This window comes from Myotis lucifugus, unplaced genomic scaffold (assembly GCF_000147115.1).
Source record: "Myotis lucifugus unplaced genomic scaffold, Myoluc2.0 scaffold_18, whole genome shotgun sequence".
NCBI lineage: Eukaryota > Metazoa > Chordata > Mammalia > Chiroptera > Vespertilionidae > Myotis > Myotis lucifugus.
In genome coordinates this window covers 6,545,939-6,572,606 of record NW_005871066.1, presented here as the reverse complement: position 1 = coordinate 6,572,606, position 26,668 = coordinate 6,545,939, and the positions used below count along the sequence as shown (strand labels likewise).

The 26,668-nt window shown below is 39.3% G+C and overlaps 1 protein-coding gene across 1 annotated transcript; it reads left to right on the top strand.

Moving 5' to 3' along the window:
• Positions 1-5,088: 5,088 nt before the first annotated feature.
• RALA (RAS like proto-oncogene A) lies at positions 5,089-26,416 on the top strand. The gene is made up of 4 exons (XM_006085359.3): positions 5,089-5,237; positions 14,605-14,813; positions 20,797-20,971; positions 24,286-26,416. Exons 1-4 carry the CDS (start codon positions 5,124-5,126, stop codon positions 24,406-24,408), a joined length of 621 nt encoding a protein of 206 aa, XP_006085421.1. The 5' UTR covers positions 5,089-5,123; the 3' UTR covers positions 24,409-26,416.
• The last annotated feature ends 252 nt before the right edge of the window (positions 26,417-26,668 follow it).

Here is a 26,668-nt window from a genome sequence, read left to right as displayed (position 1 = left end):
GCAGGCTAATCTTTTCCATTCCCTCTATTTGCCCCTCCCCACACCCCCTCCTTTTTAGTCTGAGGACAGTCTGTTTCCCCTCTTATTTCTGCCTGAGACATTTTGTCGGTGACAAAATCCCTATGCCCTGAGGACTTAGGTTTCTGGGACACCAACCCTGCTCTCTTAATTTTTGGATTATTAGTAACTTTCCCAACACCCTATTAATCACCAAGGTCTTCCTATTTCATATGACTAAACACTACAACTAAGATAATTCTCTCTGAGTCTGTTGCTTCATTTAATCTTACTTGGTGCTTGGGGTTTTGTGTGTGTGTGTGTGTGTGTGTGTGTGTGTGTGTATGTGTGTGTGTGTGTTTTATATATTTTTATTGATTTCAGAGGGAGGAAGGGAGAGAGAGGTCAGAATATCAATGATGAGAGAGAATCATTGATCAGCTGCCTCCTGTACACCCCCCACTGGGGATTGAGCCCGAAACCTGAGCATGTGCCCTGACTGAGAACCACACATGACTCCTGGTTCATGGGTTGACACTCACCACTGAGCCACACCAGCCAGGTGGTGCTTGGGGTTTTTAGTAGTTGTCTTGGTCCTTCACAATAAAATAAAACTTGCCCTAACCGGTTTGGCTCAGTGGATAGAGCATTGGCCTGCAGACTCAAGGGTCCCAGGTTCGATTCCGGTCAAGGGCATGTACCTTGGTTGCAGGCACATCCCCAGTAGGGAGTGTGCAGGAGGCAGCTGATCGATGTTTCTCTCATCGATGTTTCTAACTCTCTATCCCTCTCCCTTCCTCTCTGAAAAAAAATCAATAAAATAGATTTTTAAAAAAATAAAATAAAACTTGATCAGATTATAAAAACTATTCCTGTCTTTATGTTTTATTTTGAAGATTATATATTTGGTTACAGCTGTTTGAACTTTTGTACATTCAGTGGTTATTTATATTTTTTATTCTGTGAAATGCCTTTATATGACCTTTGCTTATTTGGGGGATGTGGGAGGCTGATTTTTTAAAATAACAAGTTTACTAAGATATAATTTACATATCATAAAATTTACTCTTAAAGTATGCCATCTAGTAGATGTAGTGTGCAATCATCACCACTATCGAATTCAAGAACATTTTCATTACCCCATAAAAGAAACCCCATGCTCATTAAGTCATCACTCTTGATTCCATCCACCCCTATGGCCCCAAGCAACCACAGTTGACCCTTGGACAATGTCGGGGTTATTAGTGTGGACATCTGCGCATTTGAAAATCTGTGTATAACTTTAACTCACCCCAGACTTAACTACTAAAAGCTTACTGTTGACTGGAAGCCTTATTGATACCATAAACAGTTGATTAACATATTTTGTATGTTATATACAAATAATATATATTCTTACAATGAAGTAAGCTAGAGAAAAGAAAATGTTATTAAGAAAGTCATAAGGAGCCCTGGCCGGTTTGGCTCAGTGGGTGGAGTGTCAGCCTGCGGACGCAAAGGTCCCATGTTTGGTTCCGGTCAGGGGCGTGCGCCTTGGTTTCGGGCACATCCCCAGTGGGGAGTTTGCGAGAGACAGCTGATCGGTGTTTCTCTCTCATCAATGTTTCTGACTCTCTGTCCCTCTCCCTTCCTCTCTCTGAAAAATCAATAAAATGTATTAAAAAAAAGTCATAAGGAAAAAAATGTACAGCATTGTACATATTTAGTAACCAAAACCCATGTATAGGTGGACCCGTGCATTTCAAACCTGTGTTGTTCAAGGGTCAACTGTACTTAATCTACTTCCATCTGTACAGATTTGCCTATTTGGAAATTTCTGGACTCCATAAATGGAATCAGACAATATGCAGTCTTTTTTAAGTGCTATGTAATTTACATCTAACATCATATTAGTTTCATGTGTACAACATGATTTGCTATTTGTATAGACTGAGAAGTGATCACCACAGTAAATCTAGTTAACATCCATCACCACACATAGTTACAAAAATTTTTTTTTTCCTTATGAGAACTTTTAAAATTACCCTCTTGGCAACTTCCACCTAAGTCAGTAGTATTACTAACTATAGTCACCATGCTGTATATTAAAGCCCCTTGACTTATTTTTTTCATAGAGCAGGGGTCCTCAAACTTCTTAAACAGGGGGCCAGTTCACTGTCCCTCAGACCGTTGGAGGGCCGGACTATAGTTTTAAAAAAAAACTATGAACAGATTCCTATGTACACTGCACATATCTTATTTTGAAGTAAAAAAACAAAACGGGAACAAATACAATATTTGTATTTGCATGTGGCCCGCGGGCCATAGTTTGAGGACCCCTGCACTAGAGGTTTGTACCTTATGGTCCCCTTCACCTATTTTGCCCTGCCTCTGGGAAATACCAGTCAGGTCTCTGCAATTATGAGCTTGGTTTTTTCTTTTCTTTCTTGTTTTTTTTTTCAGATCCACATGTGAGTGAGATCATATTGGATTTGTCTTTCTCTCGACAACATAAGAAACATTCAAACCTATAGTGAATTTTTGTGAGTTTATTTGAACCAAACTGTCAATAATTGCTGAGAAGCAAAATCTCAACAGATTGAGATAATGCTTCAGAAATGGCAGTTTTGCACTTTATTTTATTCAGTACAGTCAAGAGAGAAGACAAAAGTGAGTTACATGAAGTCCATTGGTGATAGATAAGGGAGATGGGAGGAAGCAAAGTGGGGATTGGATTAAAAGTAAAGTGATAGACATTTACATCTTTTACATAGGTGGGTACAGGATAGTTAATAGTCAACAATTAGCATGATAATAGCAGTGAGAGGAATTATGGTCTCCATGGGGTGCATTGGTTGTGCCCTGAGGGGTCTGGGAAAAGGAGAGTTACCCTGCCATTCCAAAGGTATGTTATGGTAGGTGCAAAAGACAGTAGGCTAAGTTAAGGTAACGATTGACTGGTTGGCCACTTGCTTAGGTTTTTATGTATATAGATCATTTTAGCAGAAGCAGCTTAAACTGTGAAATGTACGGTAAAGAATCCACACTTGAAGGCTCGAAGTTCAATTCAACTCAAACAACAGGATTGAGTCCCTCTTTTTCCTGGATACCAAGGACATGATCATTCTATTCTGACTGACTACCACTGCTCAGAAATAGTGAAAATAGTACACTTCAGATAAGTGTAAACCAAGCCTACACAGGTTTACAGAGCATGCTGCTGCTGGTATGTCTAAATAAATCAGGAAATTACTTCTTTCTCACTATTATAATCCTTACTCAGTAGCTGTAATCATTTCATGGCTTCTTAACTATGGTTTTATTTTTAAAACATTAAGTATCACATGAGCTCAGGGTGTTACCATATCAATTAATACTCTAAAATTGTGTGTGTGTACATTTTTCGTTTTGTTAATCCTTCCTGGAAGATATTTTTTCCATTGATTTTAGGGAGACTGGATGGAAGGGGGGAGAGGGAGCGAGGACAGAGAAAAACATTGATGTGAGAGAGCCCATGAATTGTTTGCTCCCCAACATGCCCCAACCAGGGAAACCTGAAACCCAGGTACATGCCCTTGACCAGAGTCGAACCTGTGACCCTTTGGTTCTCGAGCTGATGCTCTAACCACTTAGATACATGGGCCAGAGCTGTGTGCTCATTTTTAAAGCAAAACATTTAGCAATTATACCAACTGGGTTAAAACACTTTTCCTTCCACAACAATTTAAAATATAGTCTGTGACTTAGAAAAGGAAGAGGGTCCCAAAGACATTTTCCCAAAGTGCAATTATCCTATATAATAATCCTATATAATAAAAGGGTAATATGCAAATTATCTCCTCGACCGAAAGTTCGACCAGAGTTCAACCAGGGGGCAGGGCTAGCCCGCCAATCACCTGGGGCCCCTCCCCCCAGCCACCCCCACCCCTGATTGGCACCCCCCACCCCGATCGGGGGTGGGGCAAGCCCGCCAACTGCCCATGGCCCCCAAGGAAAGAGAGCAAAGGACAGGGAAGAGCCTAATTTAGACTGAGATTTTCAGGTAAGGCTGAAATCCTAAAACAGAGGAGTTTGCCAGCTAGAATAAGAATGTGCCAAATGGAAGAAACTGTATAGCAAATGCTAAGAGGTGGAGAAGAGCATATGAAGAACTGAAGGGAGACCAGTGTGTGTCTGATGCAGCTAAACTGGGAGAGATTAGCACAATATAGGGAAGTAGGCAGGATGGGGTGTGGTCCTGTGAGCTGTGGCCAAAATAAGTCAAAGAGATGCTGAGAAGGAAAGGTAAGTCCCCGGATCTCCTAATAAGATAAACTCTTCTTGTTTGGTCCTCCACACAGAGTCAGTGTTTGTTGTGACCTCGTGGCCTCCTTTTCTAAGACCTGGTACCATAGTCAAAGGTAACTGGGTGCCGTTAATGTACCTCACCAGTACAGCTTCTGAAGGAACCTGGCCTTTCCACGCTGAGCACATGCACGTAGTAAACAAATGATGCTTGTTCCACAGAAGGGCACAAGACCCAGGACTTGAAACATTTGTTTATTAGCCATCCACCCAACATTCCAGTGCTAGGATACTTTGGAGTTGGGGTAGATGGTGTTGGATTCTATTCATAATTCTACTACCAATTTGCTGGGATGTGGTTTCTTCTTTTCTAAACTGAAATAAGCCTTTCAGTTGGCATTCTTCTTTTGTTGTCCAGTTTCTTACTGGAACTAGGAAAATATCTCTTCAATTATTGCCAATAGAGGTTAATATGAAAACAAAGTGATCATTTAACCGGTTTTCATAATCTATGTGATTATATTCTCATACAACTCTATTATCGTCAACATGTGGTTGCACTGGGATGTTTTCACTTTTGGTCACAGCTCATTACTAAAAACTATTATAAGAGAAATGCCCTTGAGTTATATACTTGTTTTATTGGCAAGGTGTTGTTCTCTGATAAGTGGTTTTTCTCTTAAATGAGCACATTTCATTTGCCATCTGTTTAAAATCACTGCAGGATGAAAACTAGTATCTTGAAGCATAAGGACATCATACCTCTTTCCTTTACTGGATTCTGAAGAAGAATATACTGAGCATTACTTATTCTCTCATTCTTTTTAGATTCTCCTTACTCCTTTGGTGAAAACTGATATAAGATGGCCACAAATAAGCCCAAGGGTCAGAATTCTTTGGCCTTACACAAAGTCATCATGGTGGGCAGTGGTGGTGTTGGCAAGTCCGCTCTGACTCTGCAGTTCATGTATGATGAGGTAAGTGCTAATTTTATAATGGATATCAAAGTTTGGGTTTTCAGAGAGTATTTCTCTAGCTTAGTTTGGTGTTGTTTTGGATTAATTCCTTGAATCTTTGAACACTATTAATTTTTTTTTTCCTTTTTAAATTCAGAACCAACATTTATATACAGATTTATATACCAAGTCAAGAACTCAAAGTTCATAAAAACCTTATCCTTAAAAAAAAACAAAACAGATCTAGAAACAGTACCTATTCTTAAGCAATCTAACTTGGGCCTTTATTTTTAGTGTTTTAATGGCAATTCTCACCTTGAATTAATAGAACTGGTGAATATAGTACCTAATTGAGACTTGAGGTTAACATACATAAGGTGTCCTATAATAACTTCAGTTAAAAGGTTCTTTATTGTGTATTTGGCATGGTACTACATTCACCATTAAACAGGTAAAGGCTGTATGCCTAAAATGTAATTGCTAGACAGGTTATCAGATTTGTGTGCATATAATATATCAGACTTTATCGATCCAGATTCTTTCCCTGGAAGACTATTATTAAGTCTAAATAATTTAAGAGTTGGTCACCTAATTTAAGCATTTATCCTCAATTCTTCTAATAAAAGCAGGGTTTTGTGGTTACTCTTTCTTACCTAATGCTCATAAAAGTCCTGCATGGTAGGTAGTGGTATTCCCATTTTACAGATGAGAAAACAAACCCTCAGAGAGGTTATTCAACCTGCTTACATTGGTCTCTTGAAAAAAAATCTTGCAGATTTCTACCACCCCATGTCTTCTTCTATTGCATCCTTCTATACCATATTTTTCATACACACAAAAATCTTAAATCTATCAGTTGTCTCACTTGTCAGTGACTATAATAAAAAATTTGAACAGAGGGGAAATTGAAATAGTACTTCAAATGAAATTACTAATTTATCTGTTCAATTCTGTTGTCCATACTATTCATTTTAACAGCTACTCTTCTTTTTTTTTTTTAATTTATTTTTTATTGATTTCATAGAGGAAGGGCGAGGGAGAGATAGAAACATGAATGATGAGAGGGCATCATTGATCAGCCGCCTCCTGCATGCCCTCCACTGGGGATCGAGCCCGCAACCTGGGCATGTGCCCTTGATCAGAATCAAACCTGGGACCCTTCAGCCCGCAGGCTGATGCTCTACCCACTAAGCCAAATTGGCTAGGGCTCTTCTTTTTTAAAAAAATCAAAGTGTACAAACTACACTTTGTCAAGTGGTAAGAATAATGGTTTCCTTTTTCAAAAATTATGGCTTACAAGACATTCTTCCACAAAGTACTTGCTCTAGCATCCTAATTAATATTTCCTTTTTCTTTTTTAAAATCATTGTCATCTTTTAAAAAATTTTATAATTCATTTTTCAATTATAGCTGACATTCAATATTATATTACTTTCACATGTACACCATAGTGAGTAGACATTTAAATAACTTGTGATCACCCTGATAAATCTAGTGCCATCTAGTACACCATACATAGTTATTAAAATATTCCCTATTCCCTGTGCTGTACTTTACATCCCCATAACTATTTTTATAACTGGCAATTTGTACTTATTAATTCCTTTCACATTTTTCATCCATTCCACAAACCCCTCTCTGATATAGAGACCATCCATTTGTTCTCTATATCTATGAGTTTGTGTCTGTGTTGTTTGTTCATTTATTTTATTTTTTAGGTTTCACATATAAGTGAAATCATATAGTATTTGTCTTTCTCTGTCTGACTTCACTTAGAATATTAATCTAAGTGAAGGGTGTTATGTTGTTGCAAATGGCAAGATTTCATTCTCTTACAGCTGAGTAATATTCCATTGTATATATGTACACGTCTTCTTTTATCTATTCATCTATCAGTAGACACTTCGGTTGCTTCCATATCTTGGATATTGTAAATAATGCTGCAGTGAACATTGGGGTACATGGGTCTATTCAAATTAGTGGTTTGGATTTCTTCAGATAAATACCCAGAAATGGAATTGCTGAGACGTGTAGCAGTTCTATTTTTAGTTTTTTGAGGAACCACCTCCATACTGTTCTCCACAGTGGCTGTACCAATTTCGAGTCCTATAACACCAGTGCATGAAGTTTTCTTTTCTACACAACATGTTGTTTGTTGATTTATAGATGATAGGCATTCTGACAGGTGTGAGGTTGTATTTCCTCTGGCTTTAATTTGCATTTCTCTGATGATTAGTGACATTGAGCATTTTTTCTTATGTGTATTGGCCATCTGTATGACCTCTTTGAAGAAATGTTCAGGTCCTCTGCCCATTTTGTAATTGGATTGTTTGGTGGTTTTTTGGTGAAAAGTTGTATGAGTTTTTTTATGAATTTTGCATATTAACCTCTTATCGAATGCATCACTGGTCAATATCTTCTCCCATTCAGTAAGTTTTTGTTTTGTTGATGGTTTTCTACACTGTAATAAAAATTTTAGTTTTTAGTCCCATTTTTTATTTTGTTTCTTTTGCTTGAGGAGACATAGCCCCCCAAAATATTGCTAGGGCCGATGTCAAAGAGTTTAATGCCTATTATTTTTCTTCTAAGAATGTCATGATTTCAGGTTTTATATTTAAGTCTTTAACCCATTTTGAGTTTACTTTTGTTTATGGTTTAAGAAAGTGGTCTAGTTTCTGTTTTTTTCCATGTGTTTGTCATTTTCCCAACACCAATTATTGAATGCACTATCTTTACTCCATTATATATCCTTGTCTCCTTTCTCATATATTAGTTGACCATAGAAGCATGGCTGGGCTCTCTATTCTGTTACATTAATCTTTATGTCTGTTTTTATGCCAGTACCATGTTGTTTTGATTACAAAAGCCTTGTGGTATAGTTTGATAACAAGTGGCATGATACCTCAGACTTTGTTCTTCTTTCTCCATATTGCTTTGGCTATATAGAGTTTATTGTGAATCCACATAAATTTTAGGATTCTTAGGTCTAATTCTGTGAAAAATGCCATTGGTATTTTGATAGGGATTGCATAGAATCTGTAGATTGCTTTGGATAGTATGGATATTTTTAACAATATTAACTCTTCCGATCCATGGGCACAGAATATCCTTCCATTTGTTTGTATCTTCTTTTATTCCTTCAGTGTCTTCTAGTTTTCCAAGTACAGGTCTTTTACCTCCTTGGTTAAATTTATTTCTAGATATTTTATTCTTTTCAATGCAATTGTAAATGGCATTGTTTTCTTAATTTCTTTGACAATTCATTATTGGTGTTTAAACATGCAACCAGTCTCAGAATATTAATTTTGTGTCCTGCTACTTTACGGAATTCATTTGGATGCCTTTTTTCCCCCTTATCGGATTGCTATGGTGAAAGTTATGGTAACTGTGGGTTTGTCATATATGATCTTTATTATGTTAAGGTTTGATTCCCCATCCTCCTCACTTCGTGAGAGTTTTTATCATGAATGAATTTTGGATTCTGTCAATGCTTTTGCACCTATTGAAGTGATCATATTATTTTTACCTTCCTTTTTGTCTTTTTTAATCCTCACCCGAGGATTTTTTCCCATTATTTTTAGAGAGAGTGGAAGGGAGGGGAAGAGACACAGAGAGAAAAACATTGATGTGAGAGAGACACATCAATTGGTTGCCTCTTGCATATACCCTGACCAAGGCCAGGGATGGAGCCTGCAACCAAGGTACATACCCTTGACGGAATTGAACCCAGGTCTCTTCAGTCCGCAGGCCAACACTGTATCCACTGAGCCAAACCAGACAGGGCTTTCATTTTATTCATGTGGTGTTATCTGTCATGTTAATTGATTTGTTCACATTGAACCAACCTTGAATCCTGAGAATATATTCCATTTGATCACAGTGTATGATCTTTTTAATGTATTGCTGAATTCAACTTGCTAATATATTGTTGAGGATTTTCCTCTATGTTCATCAGGGATATTGGCTAGAATTTTCTTTGTCTGATTTTTTCAGAGTATACTAGCCTGGTAAAATGAGTTTGGGAGTCTTTCCTCGTCTTCAATTTTTTTTGAATAGGTTAAGAAAGATAGATGTTAATTCTTCTTTGAATGTTTGGTGAAAGTCCATCTGTTCCAGGACTTTTGTTGGGTGTATTTTGAGTACTGATTTGATTTCATCAGATTTTTTGGTTCTTCCTGATTCAATCTTGGAGGATTGTATGTTTCTAGGAATTTTTTACTTCTTCCAGGTTGCCCAATTTGTTGGCATACAAATGTTCATAGTATTTTCTTACAATTCTTATATTTCTGTAGCATCAATTGTCAGTTTTATTTCTGATTTTAATAATTTTAGTCTTCTCTGTTTTTTTATGATGAGTCTGGCTAAAGGCTTATCAGTTTTGTTTATGTTTTCAGGGAACCAGTTCTTGCTTTCATTGATCTTTTAAAAAATTTTTCTGCTTTGATCTTATTATCTTCTTCCTTATAATCTCTTTTGGCTTTATTTTTCTATTTTCTTTAGGAATAAAGTGAGATTTTTCTTGCTTCTTGAGGTAGGACTGTATTGCTGTAATTTTCTCTCTACAACTGCTTTATCTTGTCCCATAGATTTTGGGTTGACTTGGTGTATCTTTTAATACCTTTCTTGATCTCATTGTTAACCCATTCATTGTTTACTAGCACATTATTTAGCCTCCACATGTTTGTGTGTTTTTTCAGTTTTCTTTTTGTAGTTCATTTCTAATTTCACACCATTGTGGTCAGAGAAGATGTTTCATATGATTTAAGTCTTCTTAAATTTATTGAGACTTGTTTTGTGGTCTGACATGTGGTCTGTTCTGGAAAATATTCTGTGTGCACTTGAATGTATATTCTGCTTTGGGGTGAGGTGCTCTAAAAATATCAATTAAATTTATATGGTCTAATGCATCATTTAAGGCCACTGTTTCCTTGCTGATTTTCTGTGTGGATGTTCAACCCATTGTTGTCAATGGAGTGTTAAAGTCCCCTACTGTTACTGTCTTACTGTTGAGCTCTCTCTTTATGGCTGTCAATATTTGCTTTAGGTATTTACATGCTGCTACATTTGGTGAATAGATGTTTACAAGTGTTCTGTCCTTTTTATGTATTGTTCCCTTTATGGTTATGAAGTGCTCTTCTTTATTTTGGTATAGCCTTTGTTTTAAAGTATATTTTGTCTGCTATAAGTATTGTGACTCCAGCTCTCCTTTTTGCTCTCACTTGTCTGAAATATCTTTTTCCATCCCTTTTCTTTAGTCAAGGTGTATCTAATCTGAAATGGGTCTCTTGTAGGCATCATATATTGGGTCTTGTTTTCTTATCAAGTCAGCTACCCTATGTCGTTTGACTAGAGCACTAATTAATTTACACTTAAAGTAGTTATTGATAGTTATGCAGTTATTGCTGTTTTATTATTATACCTTTGATCTTTCTCCTCCTCCTCCTCCTCCTCCTCCTCCCTTTAACATTTCTTAAAATACTGGCATGGTGGTGATGAACACTTTTAGCTTTTTCTTATCTAGGCAGCTCTTTATGTCTATCTGCTTTGATTCTTGTGGGGTAGAGTAATCTTGGTTGTAGGTCCTTACTTTTTATCACTGAATATTTTGTGCCATTCCCTTCTGGCCTACAAAGTTTCTGTTGAGAAACCAATTGACAGTCTTTTGGGAACTGCCTTGTAGGTAATCGCCTTTCTCTTGTTGCTTTGAAGATTCTCCCTTTGTCTTTAACCTTTTGCATTTTAATTATGATGTGTCTTGGTGTGGGCCTTTTTGGATTCATCTTGTTTGGGACTCTGCACTTCCTGGACTTGTATGTCTATTTCCTTCACCAAGTTAGGGAACTTTTCATTCATTATTTCTTTGAATAGGTTTCTAATTCCTTGCTCTCTCTCTTCTTATTCTGGTACCCCTGTGATGTGAATATTGTTATGCTTGATGTTGTCCCGGGAGTCCTTTAAACTAGTCTCATATTTTTCTTTTTTCCTTGTTGCTGTTTTGATTGGATGTTTTCTTCTACCTTGTCTTCCACATTGCTGATTCTGTCCTCTGCTTCATGTAATCTGCTGTTGATTCCCTCTAACACATTCTTCATTTCAGTTATTGTATTCTTCATTTCTGACTGGTTCTTTTTTATGGTTTCTATCACTTTGTGTAAGTTCTCACTGAATTCATCTATTCTTCCCCTAGGTTTTTGAGCATTCTTATAACTATGTTTTGAACTCTGTATGTGATAGATTGCTTGTCTCCATTTTACTTAGTTTTCTGGCATTTTGTCCTGTCCTTTCTTTTGGGGAAGAATTTCTTTGTCTCTTCACTTTGGTTGTGTGTGTATGTTTGTGTCTGTTTTTAAGTAGATCTTGCTATGTCTCCTGGTCTTGATAGTGTGATCTTTTATGTAGAAGGTGTCCTATGGGGCCCAGTAATACAGTCTTCCTGGTCACCTGTGCTTGGTGCCCCAGGAATGTCTTCTGTGTGGGTTGTGTGTGCCCACCAGTTGTAGTTGGGGTTCAGTTGCTGTTGGCATGTGAGTGAGTGGGGTTGACCTCGGGCTGACTGCCTATGAGGGTGACTGTGACAGTAGCAGGCATGCTGTTGTGTCTTGACTGACCCATTGGAGTAAGAGTTGCTTTAGTGGGGCACTGGTGCCCACTGAGTCTGGCCTTTAGGTTTGTCATTTGTGGAGCTGCTAGAGAGATGCTGTGGTGTGTTGTGATACTGGTCACTGGGCATGTTGGGTCTGGAGCCTCCTGGAAAGGGCTCCAGTGCAGGTCAAGGTCAGCTGCCTTTTGTTTCATGCTTGGGGTCTCCCAAGTAGAAGCTTCAAAGTGATGTATAGTTGGTTGCCACTGGCGCTGGATTTGGAGATGCTTGGGAGAGGCTACACTGTCTGCTGAGGCTGGGCGCTACTCGTTCCTGTCATGGGACCCTGTGATGGGCACCATAGTGCAAATTGAGACCAGGCACCACCTTGCCAGGTTTGTGGCTGCTTAGTTAAAGCTGTGTTCCAGGCCAACACTGGCTACTGCTTATGCCAGGCCTGGGGTCTGCTGATGGGAGTTAACAGTGCAAGTTGATGGGAGTTAACAGTGTAAGTTGAGACCTGTCACCACTTTTGTTGGGCTTGGGGCTGCTTACAAGAGCTACAAGGTACACCAAGGTCACTGCTGCTTTTGGGGGTTCGGGGATCTTTCAGACATTTTGGGAAAGTTCACAGCAGTAGCCAAGGCAGGGTACTTTTCTGTAGGAGCTGCTGGAAGAGGCTTGGGCTGGGCAAGTGAGTTGGATGGGACAGGGTCTTGGAATCATCAGGGTGGGGTGTATGGTGTTAGCCAGGTTAAAGGAGAGCACAGATTTGGCTCCCACTTGTGCCTGGCTGGCTAGGTTGAGGGGGGAGTTCAACAAAGGAACGGTGGCACCTGCCAGCTTTTCTGTCCACAGAGAGAATTGCCCTGATCTCTCCCCCTCCAGCCCCCTTCCTGAAGTCAGTCAATTTAGTTCCTCCCCAGATGTTGCCAGTGGTTTTCAAGCTGCTGCCCTTGCATGGGAACTTAGAGCTACTGAGTTTGTAAGTGAGTGACTCTGTTGCTGGCCTCCCAAGAAGTTCACATCAGTTCCAGCAGTCCCCTGTCTTTCTCAAATGCACAGCCAGATGTGCAGGCTCCTCTTTCAGACCTCGGTCTGCAGAGCCTGGTATAAGGCTGGATCCACTTCCTCCTCAGGGGGACCTCCACAGCCAAGATACCCCTCCTGATACTTAGTGTGGGGCCTGCCCATTTCACGTCTTCACCCATCCTACCAGTCTGGATATGGATTCTTTATACCCTTAGTTTTAGGACGTGTGTGCAGCTAGTCTTCAGGTGGTCTCATCTCAGTAATGGTTGGTCTATAATTTAGTTGTAATTTTGTGGGGTCATGGGAGGAGGAGAGCACAGAGTTTACCGACTCAGCAATTCTGACCGAAACCTAGCTACTCTTTCAACCTAATCCTAAATCCGTCTCCTTGACAATAAGGAGGTCAAAAGTAATAATATTCACAATCCTGACCTTTGATGAATGGTTAAGCCTTCATTTAATATTCATAAATATAAATATTCATTTGATGTTCATAAATATTTGTAAAACATTAGCATGTAAATATGATAGAATGTTCTATAGCTTTTGTAGTTATAAACATACTCTGTTCATTTTCTAAAAAATAATTCTTTATTGAGTGTCTAAAATGTACAAGGCACTATTTTAGACTTTGGAGATATAGTGTAAGTCCCAGTAGTCAGCACCTGCTCCTAGAGGTTAAATGCTAGCAGGAGGATATAGACAGTGAGTAAATAAATAAGAGAGTATTAAAGAATGAAATATTTATAGGAACTAATAAAAGTGTGTTCATATATAGACTCACACTAACAATAATGCACTGATGAAAATATCAAGGTGAGATTCATGAGGTTGAAAATAGAAGTGGGCATGTAAAGTTGTTTAATTTACTATTTAAAAATATCAGGCCTAGCCTGTTTGGCTCAGTGGGTAGAGCATCGGCCTGTGGACCAAAGGGTCCTGGGTTTGATTCCGGCAAGGGCACGTACCTTGGTTGCAGACTCCTCCCGGGTCCAGGCCCTGGTCGGGGTGCATGCAGGAGGCAACCAGTCTGTGTGTTTCTCTCACATCAGTACTTCGGACAGAGGTCTTTCCCTCTCATCCATTCTCTAAAAAATCAGTGGAAAAATATCCTTGGATGAGGATTAAATATATATATCAAAAGTTTGAGAAGAAATCTCAAAATTCAAGATTTAACATTCTGCAGAGAAGTATAAGCCAGTTTGACTTGATTCATTTTGGAGAAAGAAAAGATTTAATGGTACTTTCAGTGTTTACCTGAATATAGACTTACTTTCAAGTTATTTCCTTATTTCCACAATTCTGGCATGAAAATTGTTATTTAGAGTCACATAGGGATTCTTACACATTTAATAAAATACTGGCATGCGTCATTTTATAGCACCACGTTTTACTGCGCTTCACAGGTTTTGTTTCCCAAATTGTAGGCAAGACCCTTTCCACCAACAGAAAGATTACAACTTGCTTTATTGTGGTTGTCTAGAACCAAACCTGCAATATCTCTAAGGTATGCCTATACTTATGTAATAGTGTTTGCAGGTAGTGTTTTAAGGAAGAAAAAAGGCACACATTTCAAGCTGTAAACAGCCTCACTTTTTACAAATGAGGCTGTCTAAAATGAAAACTTAAATTAATACCATCTTTACCATTGGGGAAAACTGAATGGGGGTACAGGATCTCTCTACTATTTTGGAAACTTCATGTGACTTTATATTTCAAAATAAGAAGTTTTGAAAAGTAAAGCTAATTTTTAAATGGATTTTTCATCTTTTTTAGTTTGTGGAGGACTATGAGCCTACCAAAGCAGACAGCTATCGGAAAAAGGTAGTGCTGGATGGGGAGGAAGTGCAGATCGATATCTTGGATACAGCTGGGCAGGAGGACTACGCTGCCATTAGAGACAACTACTTCCGGAGCGGGGAAGGTTTCCTCTGTGTGTTCTCTATTACAGAAATGGAATCCTTTGCAGCCACAGCTGACTTCAGGTATGTCAGGGAGTAATGTTGATGCTCTTATTGCATAACAGTTTCTTCCCCAGAAACATGTGGACAACTAGAGGTTCTTACTTGGTAGGCTTTCACTCTGTCTAATTTTGTTTATTCCCTCTTTGATATGTGGCTCTGTCCACTATGTACTTATACGCAGATGCTATCCCAGTTCCAGCTGTATTGGAGCTTGAGTTTGTGACAGCCTCGCTACCCAACATTACAGTAGTCTCTTCATGCATTATAGTAGTATTTCTCTTTGGAATAGAGTGTTACTGCTGCCATAATAGTTGACATTTGGATCACATAATGGAGCTCTGACCCACATTTTAAATCTTTCTTCATTAGTCACTGTTTTCTCAGCACCTGTGTAGTGCTCAGCAGGCGTATTGCCATCCTCCTCACAATATAGATGTCCTAACAGCATGAAATGAGATTTTTAATAGAAAGAATAATACTGTAGATTAGCACACTAGGTTATTTTGTGTAATATCTTTTCTATCTTATTTACCATTTGCTTAATCAAAATCTGACATCCATTTGGTTTGATGGAGAGAGGAGTATGGGAGAGAGGGGTTCCCTTTATACCCAAGAGAAATGTAACATAAATAAGCTCCTGAGTAGTCTCATAAATACTACATGCATAATCAAAAGTATTCTTTAATTATATGTTTTTATTTCTGTGTTAAGTACCTGCTTTGGTATGGGGGACACAAAAGAAGCATGTCTTGTTTTCAAGATTCATACAGCTTAGTTGAGTAAGGCATGAAACCAAAAGCAAGTTAGTGACAAGTAGGAGACATGAACAGTGATCATTACAGAGGACCCAGGGAGGCCTTCATGAAATAGACGAGCCTGAAGAACAAGAAGGACTTCCACAGTTGAGGAAAGAAATTATTTCAGATGGCTGAGTAAAGAACTGAATCTGGGCATATACAAAGTATTCCTTTCTATGTACACTTGAAAGTCTCAAGAACTTAAAGGATTCTAGAAGAACATTCTTTACAAAAGCATATCGTTGAGAACCTTTTAAAATAATGGATTTATTTACAAAATTAAGTTTGTTGATTTCTATAAGGAAGCAGTTTTGTATGTGGTAAAGTGCAAAGGGTGGCAGATTCTGGTAGCTTGTAACACTGGGAGACAGGTTGAAAGTTACATAAATGTCAGTGCTTATTCATTCAGCAAATATTTGAGTGCTTATTGTGTCATAGCAGGTTCTATTGTAGGTAATGGAATAAATTTTATCACCATAGTCACCAAAGCCAAAGTGGTATTTCAAGGAAATAAGGTATTTTTATGCCAAGAGAAGGACTCTTGGGCTATTGCTAACAGTGAACCATTCATTACTCCTCTGTTGTACCTCCAGTATGCTGCCCTTCTCATAAACAACAATGTCCTAATGACTGACCAGCGATTATCGGAGGGGCTTTTGGGGACTGTCAGTCCACATGGTCAAACCTGCAAAGTGCACCACAGATGTCAGCTCCTCTGTGTAGTCTTTCTGGTCCTCCCCCTCTCAGAGTGGAATCCATTGTTTCTTCATCTCTGTTTGCTATGTACTTTCCCCGGCTCCAATAGCACTTATACTGAGCTTGATTTATAGGTAAAGATTCTTGAGAGCAGAACTCATTTCTTATCCATGTCAGTGTTCCTATCACCTGTAATTTGCACAGTTGCTAGCATATCTATACTAATAAAAGGGTAATATACTAATTAGAGCGGATGTCTTCTGGACGACCATCTGGACGTCCTTCCGGACAAAGCTGTGGCGGCTGCTGCGAGGCCCAGGCCAAGGCTCAGGCCAGCAGTGGCAGCAGCAGCGGGGTAAAGGGGGCAGCGCCTTCCCCTGATCCACCAGGTCGCCTCCCACAGAGGGAGGCCAGACTGCAGCTTAGGCCCGGGGCCGGCCGAGGCAGAGGCAGTTAGGGTTGATCAGGCCAGCAGGGGAGCAAGGTAGGGGCGATCAGGCCGGCAGGGGAGCAAGTTAGAGTTGATCAGGCCAGCAGCGGGGCAAGGTAGGGGCTATCAGGCCGGCAGGCAGAGGCAGTTAGGGGTGATCAGACAGGCAGGCAGAGGGGTTAGGGGTGATCAGGCAGGCAGGCAGGCAAGCAGTTAGGAGTCAGTGGTCCCAGATTGCAAGAGGGATGTCCCAGATTGGAGAGGGTGCAGGCCAGGCTGAGGGGACCCTCCCTCCCCCATGTACAAATTTTGTGCACCGGGCCTCTAGACTATAATAATAACAGTGTAATATGCTAATTAGACCAGATGACCTTCTGGACAAAGCTGGGGCTGCAAGGAAAGTCCGGGTACCGGGTGCCAGAGGGAAGCTGGTGTCGGCAGCTGGGGGATGGAAGGCCTACTCTTGCATGAATTTCGTGCATTGGGCCTCTAGTAACATATAATGCTTAGTAAACAATTGATAGAAATGTTAGTAGACTCTCTTGCTTTTTTTTGATTCACACTTTTCTTATGTCAAAAATGAAGAAGCTGGACCAGTTTGTAAAGGTTCTTTCTTATTCTAAAAGTCTATAATACTCTCTTTAACTCTATTTAAAGAGAGCATCACAGTAAGCAAATGTGTATGAATGTTCTAGACACAGCAGTATCTTTCTCTGACATCCAGGAAAGCAGCTAATAAAACCAACTTATTAATAACTTCAAAGAATGTTGTCTTCTCACCTCTGAACCCATTGCGTCCAAGTTTTCTATGGCCATTTTTCTGATAGCATTAATCACACTGTAATTTCAATACTGGATCTTCCTGAAGCACCTGACTCATAGTAGCTTTGTAGGTATTTATTAAGAAGTAAATTTGCCCTAACTGGTTTCGCTCAGTGGATAGAGCGTCGGCCTGTGGGCTGAAGGGTCCCAGGTTCGATTCCAGTCAAGGGCATGAACCTTGGTTGCAGGCACATCCCCAGTATGGAGTGTGCAGGAGGCAGCTGATCAATGTTTCTCTCTCATTGACGTTTCTAACTCTCTATCCCTCTCCCTTCCTCTCTGTAAAATATCAATAAAATATTTTTAAAAAAGTTTTTTTTTAAAGAAAATAAATTAATGATTATATATAATATGACCAGAAGTGCTAGAGTCACAAATTAGAGTTACTCTTACATTCCTGGTGGTTAGTGAGACTGAGTGGTAAGTCAGTTATTAACATCTTAGTTTAGGCCAGTGGTCGGCAAACTGCGGCTCACGAGCCACATGCGGCTCTTTGGCCCCTTGAGTGTGGCTCTTCCACAAAATACCATGTGCGGGCGCACATGTACAGTGCCGCATGTGGCTCTCGAGCCGCAGTTTGCCGACCACTGGTTTAGGCTGCTGTTCACAAAGGAAACTGGGTAAGAAAGTAACAGCAAATTGGTGTTACCAGCACTGGGAAAAGATTGTGATTGGCCGAAATCCTCTTCACAGATACGTCATAAATTTAATACCAGTAATGCTGAGTGTTGAGATGCTTTTTGCAAGAAATCATGTGAGTAGTAGGAAACATAGCACTCTAGAACTGTACAGCTCAGCCTCTCACCCATATTCGGTACTCTTATTAACATTTTTACTTTCTAAAAGAATGTTTAAGGTAACTACAAATCAGTGAAGGATGGAGGTGACTGTATGTATGGTCCGTAGTTTATTCATACTAGAAAAACTAGTAATTCGGATCCAAGCATTGAGTCAGAGTGTTTATCACTTCATCAGTAATCAGGTGAATGTAGTACTAATGATGCTAAGACACACAGTTTTTACATTTTGTCATCTATTAAAATCAGGACTGCGTCATATTGTATGACATCTTAATTGGCAGCAGTTTTTCTTAGTAGTTCATGAAATAAATAATGCATATCGTTAGTGACTTCTTAAAAGTGTGTGTGTGTTAAATATTATCCAAATTTATCAATGAAGAAACCGAAGCACACAAAGGTTCAGTGACCTCCCCCTGGACATGCAGTTAGGAGTGGCAAAGCAGTTAAAATCAGGAGGTCCCTATTCTTGCTTTTAAAAACTCTGCAGTACTGGCTCTCGTTAAACAACTGATGGCTCTTTTATCACACCATATGGCCATCCCATTTCATGTTGTTAAAATGGAATATGGCGAATTTTCTTTTTAAAATGCAGCCCTTTCCCTCCTGTGTATTTTTTAATGTATTAAACATTTTTATGTAAGGCATTGTTTTTAAACTCTGTAATTAAAGTATTTTATGACATCATATTGTATCACTAGTTATCTTGTTAGTATCACTCCTAACCCTCAGTTGAAACAACTAATTGAAAACATTTTCTCAGAAAGGTAAATGTCTTCATATGATCAACACTTTTCTCCCACCTTTCTTTTACCTCATCTTCCCCCACAGGTTGGCTCTGATGACTATAACTAGAATAAAGAGGTTTCCCTCTGCCCGTTTGTAACTTTGCCATGCAGGGGAAATGTCCTGTAACGTGGAGACCCTCACCATAATGCCCAGTGGACACCTTGGTGTTCATTCCGTGTCAGAGGTAGGGGTCTCTTGTGATGACTAACTTTTGGGAACTAAACCTTTTGAACAGGGTTTGTTCCGTTAGACATTCCATTATGGGGAGGCCCCGAGGTACCTAGTGTAGAAGTTGTGTGTGTGCTCTGGAGTTAGATTTCTCAAACTCCTATCCTACTTCTACTTAACTGTGACTAAGCAAATTACATAAGTTCTCTGTGCCTCATTTTCCTTATCTGTAGTAGGACGATAATACTAGTATTAACTGTAGTTAGGGGTGAGGATTAAATCAGATAATAAATGGGAAGCACTTAAAACATTTAAAGCACCTGCTGCATTGTGAGCACTCAAAATGTTAGCAGCAGTGGAGGTGGTGGCATTATTTAGCAGATGCTGAGAGCCACAAAATAAACTAACCTGAAAATAAACCATGACAAAGATTGATACTGTCAAACTTCACGGTACGAGTCCTACAAAATCAGATGCACCTGCTGATCTGTCATTCTAATCCCTTAATTTTCTGATTTTCTCTTAGTCTAAAGTATTTACATTTCTATAGTTTCAATGTCTCTTGATTTCAAAGGAGAGGCATCTGTAAGATAGTAAGCTAGTAAACCTGTCTCACGAATTTCTCTTGTTTGTTGATTTTACAAGAAAACATCTTTCTCCAATGGATTAATAATAATCCATAAGAGTAGCTAGCATTTCCTGAATATTGACTATGTGCTAAGCACTTTATGTTTAATTCTCACAGCAATTGTATAAGGAAGATATTATTGTAGTCCTACTTTACAAATGAGAAAACTGAGGCAAAAAAAAAAGGGCTGTATTCAGAGTCACATGACTAGGAAGGGCAGTGCTATCTGTAAAATTGGTGGCACTTTCAAAGCTGGAAACTTATCTCTAAATGCAAAATCTATACTAAAGAGCTGACTTCCAGATATTTCCAGCATGTGTGGGGCTTTAAAAACATTTAGTTGGATCTTTGATATGGTGTGATAAGAATGGCATTCTCTCCATTTGTGTCCTCCTCCAAAATCCCATGACCCCAGTTTAATCATGCGAAAAGCATCAGACAAATCATAATAGATATTTTTCTACAAATTACCTAACCAGCACTCTTCAAAACTGTGAAAGTCATCAAAAACAAGGAAGGTCTGAGAACTGTCCTAGCCAAGTGGAATCTGAGGAGATAGGATGACAAAAGGTCATGTATCCTAGGTGGAATTCTGGAAAGCATTCAGGGGGAACTTGCATTTGATACTTTTATTTCGTACTTCATCTGCCATATTTTATACTGTCTTCCTTGGGGTATTTTTCCTTTTTCAGTTAAGTGAATGTGTAACTCAAATGGTTGATGGTAGAATAAGGAAGAAGTGCTGCACATTTCCTACCATGGAATAAATGAGCTGATTGTTATTATGCAGAAACAAATAAGTGCCAAAAGCAGGTGGTATTTTAGTTATTTTAACAAGTACAGGTAATGTTAATGTTTCTCATTTTCTCTCATCCAGGGAGCAGATTTTAAGAGTAAAAGAAGATGAGAATGTTCCATTTCTGCTGGTTGGTAACAAATCAGATTTAGAAGATAAAAGGCAGGTTTCTGTAGAAGAGGCAAAAACCAGAGCTGATCAGTGGAATGTTAACTATGTGGAAACATCTGCTAAAACACGAGCTAATGTTGACAAGGTAAAGGTGGCTTGCTGTACTCCATGTTAAAAATAGGTTGATTTGATTTAACCCTGTTCCATTTTGTCCAGAAATTCTGAGACTTTCAAATCACAATTTAGTATGTGTTGATTTTTTTTTTTTGTCAGCCCTGAATGCTCAAGTGCAACATGTTAGGGATTTCTTACTTCACTTTGTCCCTTGGTTTCCAAGAGACATTACAACAGGAGACACCATAGCAAATGTACATTTTTGTTGTTGCACTGCTGGGATTCCTGGCTTGAATGCTTGCCTTTTTTTCCCCCTCCCCTTTCTTTTCTTGATTGGTGGCTGGATGATTTAGAAGGAATTGTATCAGTCCACAGAGCTGACAACTGTCTCCCCATTTAAGTTCTCAAAAGTGAAAGAGCCCTAGATTAGAGGATTTTTTTTTTCCAAACATTTTATTTTTTATTATTTTTTTTATTATTTTTAAACACATTTTATTGATTTTTTACAGAGAGGAAGGAAGAGAGATAGAGAGTTAGAAACATCGATGAGAGAGAAACATCGATCAGCTGCCTCCTGCACATCTCCCACTGGGGATGTGCCCGCAACCCAGGTACATGCCCTTGACCGGAATCGAACCTGGGACCTTCCACTGAGCCAAACTGGTTTCGGCAGGATTAGAGGATTTTTAAATCTCTGTATAACTCTACTCCCCATCCTCAACCTCTGTTTTGCCCTGAGTGGAAAGGGAAACCGCCTACCCTCTTTCCTTATAGTCCCACTTTGTTCAGATTGGTCTTTCCTGGAGACCAGGTGAGGAACACACTTGTTTCTAGGAGCCTTCCCAGGTGCACTTCACCCTGCTGCCAGCGATTGTCCTCAGTATTTAGGAAAACTGCCTCTTGGGCTGAGGCAACACAGGTGCTTAGAGCCGGGGAGAGGGGGGCCTTTTTCAGCCCCCAACCATCTAGATCCCACCAAGTGCTTGATAAACACAGATTCCGCCCTAGCTGGTTTGGCTCAGTGGATAGAGCGTCAGCCTGCCGACTGAAGGGTCCCTGATTCGATTCTGCTCAAGGGCACAAGCCCAGGTTGCAGGCTCTATCCCCAGTAGGGGGCGTGCAGGGGGCAGCCGATCAATGATGCTCTCTCATCATTTATGTTTCTCTCTCCTCCTCTCCCTTTCTTTCTGAAATAAATAAAAATATGTATTTTTTAAAGACACAGATTCCTGGGTCTTACTCCCCAGAGATTTTGATTGCTCTGGTTCAGGGTGGAACCTGAGAGTTTGCATACTGGTTGTCTCCCAGGTGGTGCAGACTGGACTGCTGAAGCCCACTGCCTGAGGAACAGCGCTGCTCTAGGTGGCCTCATGTTCTAGGGAACTCTCCTTGTGCTTGTAGATTTACAGCCCTGATCCAGAATTCAGAAGGTTAAAAACATTAGCAATTTTTTTTGTTCACTTACTGTAGGTCTTAAGACAGTGTCATTACTATATCAAGCTGATTAAATTTTTTTTAGTCACATGGTCAGATTCCTATAGATCCAAGATATCTGTACAAAATGAATGCTATAAAATTTCTACTCAGTATACGAGTTTTCTCTAAAGTTATGGCCAATGTTTTTTAAAGTATTAATAAAAATATGTTTTAAGGTTGTACCTTTGGGGTTTTGAAAGGCAGTATTGCACATTATCATAGCATTAGTGTATATATACTTTGTTTTCTCCTCACTGATGTTTTGAGCAGGTTGTAGAACATACTCTAAACCAGTGGTCGGCAAACTCATTAGTCAACAGAGTCAAATATCAACAGTACAACGATTGAAATTTCTTTTGAGAGCCAAATTTTTTAAACTTAAACTATATAGGTAGGTACATTGTTATTAACTTCATTAGGGTACTCCTAAGCTGGCCTTTGCTAAAAACGTCCTCAATCTGATTGAGGTACGTTCGCTGAGGTCGACCCCTTCCAACTCTCCCATCCTCAACTCGTGCATGAATCGCGCGCACCTCCCCCGAGCTGCGTCTCCCGTTGCCCGCCCGACCGACACCCCCACTTCTTCTAACGCCACTTCTTCAAAATAGACTCGCCCAGGCCGAAAACCGACTTCTGCGCATGGGCCACGAAGTTTCAATCGCACTGTACGTGCGCACCCGCACGTGGTATTTTGTGGAAGAGCCACACTCAAGGGGCCAAAGAGCCATATGTGGCTCGCGAGCTACGGTTTGCCGACCACTGCTCTAAACCATACAGTCTATCAAGTGGAAAAGTATCATGTTTTGTCACAGAAAACAGATACTTATCTCCCTACAAAATTCCTGTCCTCATCTGGTTTCCAAATGGACCATTGGGTAGATGCTTCAGAGAGGCAGATTTAAATCCGTCAGTGAATCCACCTTGTGAAAAAGCTTCGTGACCATCAGAGTTGTTGAGCTAGAGCCTAGCCTGTTCCAGGAGGCTATGCCTATCACAGAGGAATTACCCAGATTTAGAGGGCCATCCGACATACCTGCTTGTGTACTGACTGGGTGCCAGGTTCATCTGATGACCTTCTTAATACCCTTCTAGCTAAAGGCTTTGGCTTTTTAATATTATTTTGTTTGTTTTTTCATTGTATATTGCTTATACAATATACTTATTGTGCAAAAAACATTCATAATTTGGAGGGAGAAGTATGAGGAAAAAGTGAGTCACTCTTCACCCAGATTCTACTTCCCTCCCCTTCCTGTAGGTAACCGCTGCCAACATGTGTGTATCTTTCCAAGCATTTGCTTGCATTTATAGGCCACCATACAGAGTCTAAGGGAGAGTGTGTTTGCTTGTTTTTCCCCGTATAAGTAGGGTTTTTACAGTATGTAGTATATAAATGTATAGTGTGTTTATATATTATATGTATAGCATTTCTGTATATGATGATAGACAATTTCTGTTGTTTGTTTTTTAAATTGTACGATGGATAGGGCTTGTAGTTCTTTCCATGGCATTGTATATAGATGTACCACATTCTTTTTAGATCTGCAAAGTGTTCTATAATTAGGCTTTTTCATAATTCAGGAGTTTTATCTTTGGAGCTGTCATCACTTTTATCTTAAAAATTGGAATGGAAAGACCAGGTTATATTATGTGAACATTTTTACCAAAAAGTGTAATTCAGAAAATTTCCCAATTTTTACATTTTTCCAATATACGTAGAGAAGTAGACTTTAATTTTCCTCTCCCTATGCTCCCCAAACAGCCCTTAAGTATTTATTCTTATATTATGTCCAGGGGTTACTGCTGTGATTCTGAGAAGTACCAAGCTCATACTGTCTGTTTGCTTTATTTACCTTCTTTTCTTCTTTCTAGGTATTTTTTGATTTAATGAGGGAAATTCGAGCCAGAAAGATGGAAGATAGCAAAGAAAAGAATGGAAAAAAGAAAAGGAAAAGTTTAGCCAAGAGAATCAGAGAAAGATGCTGCATTTTATAATCAAAGCCCAAACTCCTTTCTTATCTTGACCATACTAATAAATATAATTTATAAGCATTGCCATTGAAGGCTCAATTGACTGAAATTACTTTAACATTTTGGAAATTGTTATGTATCACTAAAAGCATGAATTGGAACTGCACTGAAAGTCAGATTCGCTTTAAAAAGAAATTAATGTGGCTTCACAAGAAGCAAAGTTCAACTTACTTCATAATTGCCTACATTATCACGATCCTGAATGTAATGTATGAGCTTGTGTTTTGAGGGCAGTCTTTACGAAACTGTTAAAGGGGTGCGCTGGGGGTGGAGAGTGGGAGGTAAAGCTATTTTATATCATTTTAAAATGTTGTGGTCTCCTACTGCCTTGAAAATGACAATTGTGAACGATAGTTAAACTGTACCACTTTTTTAAACCATTATTATGCAAAATATAGAAGAAAAGTTAGTGGCATGATTGTTGCATATAGTTATGAGAGTAATTTATCTGTGAACCGGCATTAATTACCTGGTGATTGACCTAGAAGAGTGGTGTAAACTTGCACATGGACATTTTTAAATATGCCTTAATTTAGAAACTAAAAATACCCAGTTCCATCATTCTGGGTGTGTCCTCCTTGGTGCCATGGGCCATTACCCCGTGTGTCCTGGTGAGAGACTCTATACCTGGTAAGGAATACAAAGGTTCTTGAGAAGTAACTGCTAGGGAGTCTGTTCAAATTTAAAATGTGTGCCATACTCTGGTTCTTCAAAGTAAGCTTCCAGAGCTCCTGAATGCTTTTAATTAACAATACGCGAGTTTAAAACGAAGGGCCAGCATATACCTGTAAGATAATTTTAGACTATGAGGATTCAGCACCAGTTACATTTTAGTGAACCCTCTTTTTCTTTAAGATGCTAGTCGCTGGAAATCTCTTTCTGCAAGTGGTAAGCATGTTAAGGTTTTTTCTCCTCGGAGCAATCACAGGAAAAACATCAGTAGCACGAATGCATTTTGCACTAGAACTTTGGGGAACTATTCATGCTTGCCACCTGTTAAATTTTTTTTTCATCTTCATCACAGGATATGTTTTTATTGATTTTTAGAGGAAGGGGGAGGGAGGGAGAACCATCGGTGTGAGAGAAAAACATCCATCAGCTGCCTCTCATGTGATTGCCCTGACTGGGAATCGAACCTGTAACCTTTTGGTGTACAAGATGACACTCCGACCAACTGAGCCACCCGGGAGGGCACCACCTGTTAATTTTTAAACATGTACTCATGAGATTACATTTTGGCTATATGGGCGTTATTAGGTGTATTTGTCTCCTGTTTGTGTTCATAATGAACACTAGCTATATTTTCCTTAAAGTTAACATCAAGCAATCAAACCTGAGTACAGTGCAGAAAACAAGCATCCACAGGTAAAACCTTAGGCCTGTGTCACCATTGTGTGGGGTGCCCACTGGAAGAATTCTAGCATGCTATTTAGGAACATAATTTCAGTGGGAAATCTACCACTGTCAGATTTTTCTTTTATTTTTTGGAACGGAGCTAAGACAATTGATTCGCAGAGTTTTTCTTTCTTTTTGTTCAGTCCTAATTTCAATAGTTCAGGCATTCCAGGTAACAGACGTGTAAGTAAAGTTAACGAAAATAGGCTTTTTAGAAACTCAGCTCTTTAGATATTGCACCTGGCTTGTTATGTTAAATATTTGTCCTGAAAGGGTTTGAGATGTACATCTTTTATTTGGTATTTTTCATAGGCTGCCATGTCAGAATTAAAGTACCAATGTCACACCGGCCCCGTGGGCCCTGCGCTCTCCATGTGTACTCATTGTGGTCTTATTTAACCAGGGGTCCTAACCACTAACATTGTGACTTTGCTTTGAGACCTTTCCTCTCCTGGGTACTGAGGTGCTATGAAGCCAACTGACAGACACATCACATGTCTTAGGCTGATGCCACTACCCAGTTGCTTTATTTGCAATTTGAGCCATTTAAAGACCAATAAACTTCCTTTTTTAAAAATGTTTGTGGTGTTACTTGATGTTTACAATATGACATGTAAAATTCAGATTTATCAACCCTGGGTATCTACCAGAGATTTAGAAAACAACTAGATCTTTTGAGCTACCTGTTTAGAGACTTCTTTTGTGTAACACCAGATTTCCTAAATAACAGTGTTATCATTGCTCAGGTTTAGTTGAGGCTCAGAAATAGAAGAATCCCACGTGCACAATTACATAGAAGATACTCAGGCTGCCGTGAAATTCACAAAAT